The following is an 11,448-nucleotide window of genomic DNA, read 5'->3' as shown; positions in this document are numbered from 1 at the left end:
TGGCTTTCTGCTGTTTTCCATATATTTATTTAATAAAGGATGGTCATCAATATCAATTTTGTTTTTTCATAAATAATTTTTAAGATTAAAATTCAACATAATTGTTTTATAATTTCTCGTAAAAAATAAGTGTTGACACGAAATTGTAATTTGTAGGACGCTTGATAAATTACGGTAACTACGCAAATGTGCTTAGTTACGGAGGTGTAAACTATTCCAGTTGTGGCTCACAGTGTATTTGTGGCTTTGTGAAACCGCTTCATTTGCGCTCCGTAGTTTGAAAGGGTGTGAATTACGGAAAGGTGTAAGTTACGGCAGAGTTTTATGAAACGAGGCCCATGTCAGGCGCAAATAGGAAATATGAGTTGCGACACATTTTTAACCGCCATGCTGTGCACAGTTGAGCGATTCACTATGGGAAAACGGCAATCAATTAGAAAAGGAATGTCGATTAAGGATAAAGAAGGTGCATCATCCTAATGTGCATCGCTTTTCGTCAGAGAGGGCCCAAATACACACGTTTTGGATAAGAAACTCGTCATTTTTATTTAAACTCACCTGAAACGTCCCACAAGAAACATCGACAACCGGAAAATAATTTAATTTGATAACCAAAGTATGGCTGACCTTTTGACTATGTTTTTACCCCGTTTTCTCCTGCCAGTTTTTCTGTAGGGAGGTAGGTCGCAAATCGGAAAGGGTCGCTAATTAGGCACCTTACCCTATAGGTCTGTCCACAACAACATCGAGACAATGTTGTATCAACATCGAGACAATGTTAAATTAACCAAGAATCAGCATCGAGACAATGTTGCGTCAACATCGAGACAATGTTGAATCAACCAAGAATCAGCATCGAGACAATGTTGTATCAACATCGAGACAATGTTGAATCAACCAAAAATCAACATCGAGACAATGTTGTATCAACATCGAAACAATGTTGTACAATGTTGTCCTGTCAATATTGATACGATGTCGAAATTCAACATCGTATCAATGTCGAAAGTGGCTAACAGAATTACATCGATACAACATTGTTGTCAATATTGATACAACATCGATACAATATTGATGCGCTACTAGGGTTAAGAAGGGTATAGTAACGTTCGTTTGACTTGGACTCTCGACTACAATTCGGATATTTGTGATTTGTCGGCTCGTTTGTTTTCCTTTATTGGAAAAAGCTCTTTCGGTCTGAATAGGCCATAGCAGAGCAATAGGATTATAGGACAGGGTGTAGAAGACATTGGACACAGTGCGGACCACCGAAGACGGTGCGCCGCAGTGGCAAAGACCTTACCGATGGGACGGAAGTGACATGCTGGTAAGGACCATCTAAGGACAAGACAGAACGGATGAACATGCCCGGAGTTGGTGGCGCAGATCAGCCATTGATAAAATCCGATAAGATCCAATGAGCCCCGCGAGGGAGATGGGCGATCCGGGCATGGCACGGGGACCGAAAGATCAATACAGCATCCAGAGTAGGTAGTACTATATCTGGACGACTGAATACTCGATACCCCTACCGAACCTATACCGAGTATCAATGGCCACCGACGGAAGGGAAGGGGGGGGGGGCGACTGGACCCCCGGTCACCCTTCCCGCACCCTTGGTTGACCTTGCCGCCTCGGGGAGGCGCCCTTGCCGGCTGGTTGCCGTCCGGTCGACCGCCAGGGGGCGCGCCAGCTGAGGGGTGGAGCGAGGCATGCCGGCAGCTGCGTCGGTACTCCACACTCGACGTCCGTGGTCGGTGGGAGCCGGGACTGACTGCGGTAGGAGGCTGATACAGCTGAGACAGCCTGTCGATACTGCACAGACGCGGTAAGTGGACGGAAACGGGGCGGGGTTCGTCATGGCAGTTCGTCGATATTCTGGAGAGGACATAAATGTGACTAACGTTACCGTAGTGAAAACGTCTCCGATATTGAACGCCGGGGAAATATATTATCGATGCAGAGATCGTCTAAATTGCATAGATAGCATTTGTGGCGAGATCAGGGATGTTCAAGCCAACTAACATCGGTACTTTGGAGTCTGTACCCGCTGTTATGTCTCCTGGCGGCCGGGTGGGTGTGACCTCGCGCTCGGTGCTGACCTTTGGACTACCGCGGCATCCAGGCTGTGGTATTCCTGTTTGTCGAACGTTCAGTGTTGGGAGGGAGGGTCGAGCTACGTCATGAATAACAACTGAGCAGCGCTGGCAACAGTGGATAGTTGGCTCCCAACAGGAATTCGACACGAGATAAGACATGCGGCTTACGTTATTTTACTGAAAATGCGGAGTCATCATCGATTAAGTCTCGTGATCGTCTTATTGGGCAGCACATTGAACAACACTTCTCATCGTGTATATTTATGTAGTTTGGACCTGTGACTGTCATTAGAATGCATTGCATTGCAGGACTTTGTGCTTAAACAGATGCATACAATGATGTAAGCCCGACAACGTCACCTTCGTCTAACCGCTGACCTGCACCGGGGTATTCCCTCAGAGGATGTCGGGCGCAGGCGAGGAAAAGGGCAAGCTGTGGGGCGGCCGCTTCACCGGAGCCGTTGACCCCGACATGGAGAAATTCAACGCCTCCATCGGCTACGACAGGCGCATGTACAAACAGGACATTCAGGTGAGTGAAGTGACGGTCTCCCGGTTTTGTGGCTCCCCAGCTCCCGGTGTGGTGGTTCCCCGACTCCCGACTACCGGGGTGGTGACTCGCCAGCTCTCGTTGTGATGGCTCCCGACTCCCGATTTGTTGGCTCCCTGCTCCCAGTGGGGCTGAGTCATAGTGACTGAGATATTCATTGTGTAGACTGACTATACGGACGAGAGCGATTGGTGTGTAGTTAGATGCCACGGCACAGGATGACTGCCCTTTTCCTCTGACGGGCCTGACTGGCATAACAGTCTGAATGCCGACTGTTATGCCAGAGGCCCTGAGTGACGTGACTGTTTCCTGGGCGGCCCGTGTCATGTGGTCGCACAGTCCTCGCGAAAATAAACACTGATGGGATGGGCTCCGATGAAAGCGAAGTGAATGCCGGCCATGCAAGAGCTCTATGCATGCAAGATCTAGTATCTATGTACATACATCCCGACCGATAATAATGGAGCGTGTATAAATCTTCAGAAATTCTTTCAGCATACATTTCGCAAACCTGTCCTCCCATTAGGACCTTGTATAACAGACAGTATCACCAACTGACGAAATGTCTCCGTTCTCAGGGCAGCAAGGCTTACGCCAAGGCGATCCACAAGGCAGGACTGCTGACTGCTGAGGAAGAGGGTCAGATTCAGACCGGCCTCGATCAGGTACGAACTCATTGTTCACGCTCGGCACCTTTCAGCCCCTCCAAACATGACTCCTTTCAGCAGCAGAGCGCGTCCCAATCAATCGAAGTCAAGAGATAGTAGGCAGCTGCGTGTCTCGCTACATGGAATAAATCGTCAAAAGAAACATTCACATCTCTCTCTCTCTCTCTCTCTCCTCTCTCTCTCTCTCTCTCTCTCTCTCTCTCTTTCTCTCTCTCTCTCCCCCTTCAACCACAGGTGCTCTCTGAATGGGAGTCGGGTACGTTCGCGATCCAGCCCTCCGATGAAGACATCCACACGGCCAACGAGCGTCGTCTCACCGAGCTGATCGGTCAGGCGGGTGCCAAACTGCACACGGGACGCAGCCGGAACGACCAGGTGGCCACAGACACCCGTCTCTGGCTGAGGGACGTCATCGGGACCGAGCTGCGGCCGCTCATGAGGCAGCTCATCACCGTGAGTGAACGACGGGGGCAGAGGAATCGATTGGAAGCTCAGCAATATACTCTCGGTGTCAGTCTCGGGAGGGACCGGCGTTCTTAGACTAAAGGTCTCTGACATTTCTCAGGCACCTGAAACACTTGCGAGGCAGATGCGCTACGAGTTTATGCAGTCTACGCCGCATACTTGGCGCTCTGTCGCATTGCCCAAATGAGGCGAGCGTATGCACGTTTGTATGGATGATTGTGCGCATCTGAGCAATGTGACAATGTGTTCCGCCTTGTGCCGTGTGCCGTCAGACCATCATGGACCGTGCCGAGGCGGAGCTGGACCTGTTGATGCCCGGCTTCACCCATCTGCAGCCGGCCCAGCCCGTCCGCTGGAGCCACTGGCTCATGAGGTAAGAGCGTGAGAGAGTGCGTACGGTGTTCCTCACAAAGGCGGCAAACAGGATGTCGAAAAGGTTTAGCGAGGCAGAGACGATGGAAGGATTTCGATAGTTCACGAATCTTATTTGTGTGCTGAAAACGTTTACCAAACTACGACGATTTGAAAAGGCAATGAAAACACCTTCGCCGAAGTAAAAAAGAAAGAGCGAACCGATCGTTACAGAGCTGAGTTTATGACGCCTGCAAAAGCTAACTGCAGCCATGTCCAATCCAGGGACACATACCCAGCCACGATCAGTTTTCCGAATCTCCGATCTGCCACGCCACAACCATACTGTCACGACTGCCCCGATCCTGTCATTCTGCTATTGCTCGTCTGAAGTCTGAAACATAACCGTCATACCACCCGAACCGTCACGTCTGCTCCGAGCTGCAATAACTATCAAACATCCGTCACGCGTCACACCATGCTGATCCGTCACGTCTGCCGTCTGTCATGTCTGCCGTCGTGTCACATTCTCTAGTCTGACCCGCCACCGTGAGCTGTAACACCGTTTTTACACCTACCCACCCCCTCCGCCACCCCACGATACCCCGTCTGACTACCTTCCACCCGGCAGCCACGGCTGGTTCCTGATGGCCGACCTGACGCGGCTCTCTCAGCTCTGTGAGCGAGTACAGCAGTGTCCGCTCGGCTCCGGCGCCCTGGCCGGTAACCCATTCTCTGTGGATCGGCACCAGCTGGCGGCCGAGCTAGAGTTTCGCGGAGTGACGCCCAACAGCATGCACGCTGTCAGCGACAGGGACTATATCGGTGAGGGGTGGGGACTATTAGGGAACGGGATGGGGGACTAGAGAGGGACTACATCAGAGAGGGAGGGGAACAGAGAGGACCTTCGTCGGTGAGGGCTGGGACTAAAATGGGAAAATTGGACTACTAACGGGAACGGAATCGGTGACTGAAAACTACATTACATTTGTTAGAGATATTCGGTAAAGGCAAATGGGATTGTGAGCGGCTGCCGACATCGATTCAATATGTCACCCTTGTTGATTGAGTCATGAGCATCGAGCCACGTAGGGAATGTTAGGTGACAGTGCGACTAAATTCAGATTCAGGCTGTGGACTTCGAATCATACGGAAAATAAAAAAGGAAAAATCAACCCAGTCAGCGACCAACAGCCTTTAACCGCCACCCCTCTGCTTCGCTCAGTTGAGTTTCTGTTCTGGACGTCCCTGGTGGGCACACACTTCTCCCGGTTGGCCGAGGACCTGATCATCTTCTCGACTCCGACGTTCGGACTGGTGCGGATCGCCGACGCGTACAGCACCGGCAGCTCACTGATGCCGCAGAAAAGGTGGGTGGAAATCTGGAGACGAGATGACATCGGACAACAAGGTGGTCCGGTTTTCTTGTCAAGCGAAATGGATGATGGGCGGCGGCTTGAGGTTATGAGATAGCCGGTGTACAAACTGTGCGTCCATGATTGCATGCTGTGGTCTCAGGCTACTTTGTAGGCAAATCATGTTATTTGCTGATTGCAAGCCAAGAAAGCTTTGGTGATGTCTATCAATTCGAATCGCTGCTGCCTCGTTTGATGTACTTCAAAATTACTACTGCTCGTAACATTTCCCTGACAGCTTGTTTGGAAATTTCAATAATTAGCCGCTGATATAAAACAACAATACGTCATCTATATAGCAAACACACCCAGTATTCATCTGAGCACTCCCCGTTCGAACCGACCCACAGGAACCCGGACGGACTGGAGCTGGCCCGAGGAAAGGCAGGCCGCTTCCTGGGTAACTGCGTCGGTCTGATGGGCGCCATCAAGGGCACGCCGTCCACTTACAACAAGGACTTCCAGGAGGACAAGGAGCTGCTCTTCGACTCGGTCGACAACATGATCGGTAGGGCGATGGCCTGCGGTAGAACAAGCGCCGTGTCGCCACGAGAGTTGAGGGGAGCTAATTTTGAAACCGAAGTGTGCGTGTGATTCAGGGAATCATAAGTAAGTTGCAACATTTCCAGGGCACTGGCGGGCTTAGCTAAGCGACATAACCCCGTAAGACTGTAACTTTTCAATCCACCTGATCCCACGGCTCGTTTGACGTGTTTTGTGTTGCGGCACAGCCTACGTTCAGGCGGCTTTTACTAACGCCATCTATGAGAGGGATTTTCATCGTGCTTTGCGGAACAGCATAACATCAGGCGTCGAGCTAATGGAAACGCGCTACTTGAATCATGCGCTTCATCGCAAGCCTCCAACCGTTCTGTGTAGTGTGTTATAAATTACTGTGCTAAAGCCCTAATATAAATGACACTGCTCCAGTCCCACGCACGGATACTGCCCCGTCGTCCGCCAACCACCCCGTTCACCGATCCTGACCCCATTGCCCGCCGGCTGTGCCGTGCTGTGCTCTGACACTGCCCCGTACCCCGTACACACTACACATACTACATACTAACACCGCCCCCCCCCCCCCTCCGCAGGCGTGCTGCGTGTGATGACTGGAGTCATCTCGACCCTGACGGTGGACTCTGACCGGTGTAAGCAGGTGCTCTCAGAGGGAATGCTCGCCACCGACGTGGCCTACTACCTAGTCAGACAGAACGTGAGTGACTTCCGAAGTGACGGACAACTGAGTATTCAATCCAACCGCACGCGGTTCTATAGAGAAGAGCTATGTGGAGCACATGCGCGGAATTCAATGCACCTGAGGCAATTGAATGACACTGGGAAGCAGGCATGCGGACCAGTGATGGCCGTCTGTCGACTTATTACCTTTTATAAATCAAATCAAGACCGTTAAACGATCAATTCCACAACAGCACAGCACAGCTGCTCAAATAACATTCCGAAGGATGTCCTGCAGCTGAAATGGAGCCGTAATTATCGTCAATCTTATCGTGACCCTCACCTAATCTTCCGCTTTCACAGATTCCATTCCGCGAGGCGCACAACCTGAGCGGCAAGGTGGTGGCCCTGGCGGAGTCCAAGGGGGTGCCGATGAGCCAGCTGACCCTGGACGACTTCAAGAGTGTCAGGTATGTCGCAGTGGGTCGATAATAGTCTGTACAGGAATGCTAAGCAGTAGGCAAGAAGCCAGAGGGACGAGACGGTCTATTCGCTTCACACCAGCCGGACCAAGTTTACGTAGGAAATCGTCCCCAACGTTCGGTGTAACTGACTGAACCCCATTTCAAACCATGTAAGCGCTTAAGAATATCTATCCTAAATAACCCCTAAAACGACAGCGATTCTGAGCACACTACTTAGCTTATCAACATAATTGTGGACATCCCCGAAGCTAGCCGCTCTCCCCGATCCCCGATCTCCGTGCGTCTTCGTCTAATTCCCCTTTACCCTCCCCCCTACCCTTTTCCCCAGCCCGGCGTTCGGTGACGACGTGACTACGCTGTGGAGTTACGAGGCCAGCGTGGAACAGTACCGCGCCGACGGGGGCACCGCACGCGCCGCCGTGGCCGCGCAGATAGAGCGGATGAGGACGGAGCTGTCTGCCGGAGCCCAGTGATCGAGAAACGGGCGACGCAGCGTGGTTTGTGCAGTGCATGGATAGTTGCCGCTAGGAATGATGTGTTGTAAGATAGTGAGCCTTGCTGTTCACCTAGAATATGTTGAAGAATGTTCATACTAACTTGGTGTATGTGATGATACTGTTTGGAGAGGAATGAATGAATTTCAATTAGATCGCCTTTCTACAAACATACTGTATTTGAAGTCAGTCCGCGGCAGTAGTGGTTTGAATGAGGATATTACCAGCACAGGTATCGATACATTGTTGAAAAAAATCCATAGCCAAAGTTGAGTACAGCAGCTCAGTACCAAACTTCAGCAGCATCTAGCAATTCAGCTCACAATATCAGCGGAAGCTGCATCTCAAGAAGAGTAAGTACGAGTAGATCACTCAACAGACATCTTTTACCGCAGATACATGAACAACATAAATACATTACAAAAACCTATAACAATACAGAGTTCGACACAAAATCAGCGTGTAATGCGTATTAATTTGTTTATGTATCTACGGTAAATGTCTTTTATCCACCAGAGTCCTACCTTACTTATTACGATCTTCAAATCTTACAACAGAGCACAAACAGCGGACAGCGACCTCTCACTGCCGAGATCTTCCCCATCAACCCAACCCTCGCCATCCCTCTTTACTACACTCCACCCTTGCCTACCTCTTAGCGATCTCCTTGATGAGTCGCAGCATGTCCCTTCGCGCCTCTTCCACGCGCTCCTGCGAGACGATCACCCTCAGCAGATCTCCGCCAGAGTCCAGGCGACGGAGCACCTCTTCAGCATGTACCAGGGCAAACACGCCGCAGTCGTAGCCATTCTGCTGGCGACTGCACGACGCCTCGGTCATCTTGGCCGAGCAGCCGAGTATGGGCGCCAGGCGGCGCGCCATCTGACGTGCAGCCGTCTCGTTACCGCCGGACATAGAGTCGTAGTGGATGAAGCGACCTCCGACGGCTGCGAGCAGGCTCCAGTGGGAGCCGCCGGGCACGTCCGGCCGGTCGCAGTCGTTGATGACGAGCAGCACCCCTCGGCGCTCGGTCAGTCTCAGAGGCGCCAGAAAAGCCACCAAGTCCGGCTCAGCGCAGAGCCGTGCGAACTGCGTCACGTCCGGTCCGACGAGCGCCACGTCCGTCGCAGGGAACGCCTCGTGCTCCAGATAATCCAGGTAGAACTGGATCAGCTTATCGTTGAGCCAGTGCGGCCCGGCTAGCAGCTCACCGTCTGATTCGTGCAGCACTGAGTCGTGGTAGCTGAGCAGCACGGGTTCCGACATCGCGAACTCAAGTGGGGGTTGGTGACACCTGAGAAAGTTGTATTTTGCCTTACTGTGGCGACGGGCTTGCAACCCACAGGTTAATCAATTCACTTGGGCGGGTCCACACGCACAGTGGGCGGAGTCACTTCACGCGGTGGGCGTGGCCACGTCAGGCGGTAGGCGTGGTGCTGCCGACCGGTGTCGGGGACACCTCACCGGACAGCAGCTGGGTGCGTCGGCGCGTGTAGTGCTGCCAGTGCAGGATCTGCTGGTCGTCAATGAACTTTGTGCACTGAGAATTCACCAGCTCCTTGCGGAAGTGCTCGTACTGGAGAAGATCGAGGAAATGCAGGCACATTGGGTACCTGCAAAGGAACATGACCATAAGTTGGGTGAAAAAATGAACACAATTTGTGAAGTTGGAACACACTACATGACACATCCAATGAGAGAAAATAGGCATTATTTTATCATGGCCATGATTCATGATTGGCCGTTTGTTCATTCAATGTAAATGTATCATTTTAAATTAACCTTGCAAAGAACATTTATGTAGGTACATAATCTCATGGTGATAAGCTATCATACACAGATGATGTATAAACTGTATGGCTAATAATTAACTTGATTAAATATGTGTTACTTACTTGATGTACCTCACATACTCAGGCTTAGTCCAATACTTCAGATACTTCAGATAGTTGACAAATGATTGCTGTTTGAAGTATCCTCTCTGGGCAAGAACTGGAAGCAACACAGCAAAAGATGTTAGTGTAGGAGCAGAACTTTGGATCACTTTGAAGAAAATAAAAGAACATATACCAGAACAGTAGGCATTAATTGGATGAAGCCATATTCATTGTGCTAAACTATAAAAAACTCACCATTCACAGCATTTCAGCATTGGACATCCAAAGTTCAAAGTCCACTATGGTCAACATTCAGGTTACAATAAGGGTACATTAGGTACTTGGAATATGAAGCCATCCTGCTATTGACAAAAACAAACTGATGACTCAATCAGTTGCAAGTTTGTGCATGTAATCCATAAATCCTCTCTCACAATATATGCAGGTACTTACAGTTAAGGTAATTTGGGTTAGCCAGGCACTGAACAAATTCCAGCTCAACCTGGAACCTTAGACGTTGCTGATCATCAATCTCTGCAATGGGGACAAACATCATACACATTAGTAATTCTATTAACTATGACCATGAAAATAAACAGCATCCATCACAAAGTCTTAGTTGCAAACTTGGAATGTGATCAACATAGGTACAGCATAACACCTTTAACAGCTTCAGCTACTGATCTCAAGACTCAAGTGATCCAATGAAAGCTAACCAGCCTGATTGTGACTGAGTGATGCTCATTGCTCAGTTAGGTACCTATCCACCCATACCACTTAATATTAGAATGCTACCAGATGGGGTTTCTTTGATCTTCATAACTGAAATCTATTTTTATTAGTGTGTGAACAATAGAGTGGCTTCAATGAACAGCACTGGCATTCAACCACCATTTGTTTAACAATTGAACAGCAACAGTCCAATTGAATTGGGCGCACCTCAGGTGTGCATGTGCCACACTTTGCAGTTTAAAGCAAGGGCACTCCCATGAGTCATGGGAGTGCCCTTGCTTCAAACTGCAAAGTCATGGGCCATGACCAAGCACGGTTGACCAACTAACTTTGACTTCAGATGTTTGAATGCCAATCAAAGCATTTGAAGACAGAAGAACAAAACCAATCATCTTGTAGACAGTCTCAAGATAAACAACATTACATAGTGACACAAAAACACACTCAAAAATTGAAATGTAAATTGGAAAAGCTTACCTGCCATTTAATTGTCTTAGGTAAAAAAAAAAAATGATTCTGCATGTGTGAAGACCAATTAGAGGGCGAAAGAAAATCCACAGCAAAATCGATAGAAAGGATTCAAAACTATTAATGACTAAGGCCGTATATCGACAATATCACGGTATCTAGGGAACTGTAATAAATGGACAACGAGCAAGCAAGGCCATATATTTCTCAGAGCCCGAGCACTCAATATGTTCCGTACGTTCCGTTCATTATGAGTTCAGTGGTTCCGTTATACATAGGAAACAAATACGGGCTTATACCGCCCCTAGTGGGCATAATTTTATGATGCACTTTTTTGTTCATTTTGCCTATTTTAAAAGCATTGTTAAAGAAACACTTAGATTTTACGTAACGAAAATGTAAATTTAATACTTACACTGTAAGCAAATAAGCGATATTTTGTATCATCTTAAGAAATTTTGATACAGCTTTAAGTTTTATTGAAACTAGAACTAGGACAGTACTGGCGCGTTGACCATATAAATACGATCAAAGGTTTTTGTTCTTTTGCAGGATAAGCAGTTTTCGATATTTTGGAAATTAAAAGATATCAATTGAAAGTAGTTTAAACCATGATTAATTTTAAGTTATTTAGCATCACATTTTTGAAATGGTTCTCAGAAAATTAC

The 11,448-nt window shown here is 48.9% G+C and overlaps 2 protein-coding genes across 3 annotated transcripts; one reads left to right on the top strand and one right to left on the bottom strand.

The window, feature by feature from the left end:
- Nucleotides 1-1,317: 1,317 nt before the first annotated feature.
- On the top strand, nt 1,318-7,856 carry LOC122389515 (argininosuccinate lyase-like). Its single transcript, XM_043381632.1, has 11 exons — nt 1,318-1,828; nt 2,500-2,631; nt 3,228-3,314; nt 3,552-3,770; nt 4,055-4,155; nt 4,765-4,958; nt 5,359-5,503; nt 5,899-6,056; nt 6,640-6,761; nt 7,088-7,194; nt 7,538-7,856. The coding sequence occupies exons 2-11, from the start codon at nt 2,503-2,505 to the stop codon at nt 7,680-7,682; spliced, it is 1,407 nt and encodes a 468-aa protein (XP_043237567.1). The 5' UTR covers nt 1,318-1,828; nt 2,500-2,502; the 3' UTR covers nt 7,683-7,856.
- Nucleotides 7,857-7,858: 2 nt separating this feature from the next.
- Nucleotides 7,859-11,310, bottom strand: LOC122389516 (sentrin-specific protease 8-like). 2 transcript variants are annotated; one of them, XM_043381634.1, is made up of 4 exons: nt 11,196-11,310; nt 10,034-10,114; nt 9,599-9,695; nt 7,859-9,316 (listed from the first exon to the last, which is right to left on the bottom strand). In XM_043381634.1, the coding sequence occupies exon 4, from the start codon at nt 8,967-8,969 to the stop codon at nt 8,352-8,354; it is 618 nt and encodes a 205-aa protein (XP_043237569.1). In that variant the 5' UTR covers nt 8,970-9,316; nt 9,599-9,695; nt 10,034-10,114; nt 11,196-11,310; the 3' UTR covers nt 7,859-8,351. The 2 variants fall into 2 exon arrangements, with proteins under 2 accessions (XP_043237569.1, XP_043237568.1); XM_043381633.1 differs by lacking the exon at nt 11,196-11,310 and adding an exon at nt 10,790-11,086.
- Nucleotides 11,311-11,448: the final 138 nt, after the last annotated feature.

This window comes from Amphibalanus amphitrite, unplaced genomic scaffold, assembly GCF_019059575.1.
Source record: "Amphibalanus amphitrite isolate SeventyFive unplaced genomic scaffold, NRLGWU_Aamphi_draft 000361F_arrow, whole genome shotgun sequence".
Lineage (NCBI taxonomy): Eukaryota > Metazoa > Arthropoda > Thecostraca > Balanomorpha > Balanidae > Amphibalanus > Amphibalanus amphitrite.
The sequence above is the reverse complement of the archived record's forward strand: the minus strand, read 5'-3'. Positions and strand labels throughout refer to the sequence as shown.

Coding starts and splice junctions, on each gene's coding strand:
- LOC122389515 (XM_043381632.1), top strand. CDS start 2,503: ATGTCGGGCGCAGGCGAGGAAAAGGGCAAGCTGTGGGGCGGCCGCTTC. Junction 3,315..3,551: donor TTCAGACCGGCCTCGATCAG/GTACGAACTCAT, acceptor CTTCAACCACAG/GTGCTCTCTGAATGGGAGTC. Junction 6,762..7,087: donor ACTACCTAGTCAGACAGAAC/GTGAGTGACTTC, acceptor CCGCTTTCACAG/ATTCCATTCCGCGAGGCGCA.
- LOC122389516 (XM_043381634.1), bottom strand. CDS start 8,969: ATGTCGGAACCCGTGCTGCTCAGCTACCACGACTCAGTGCTGCACGAA.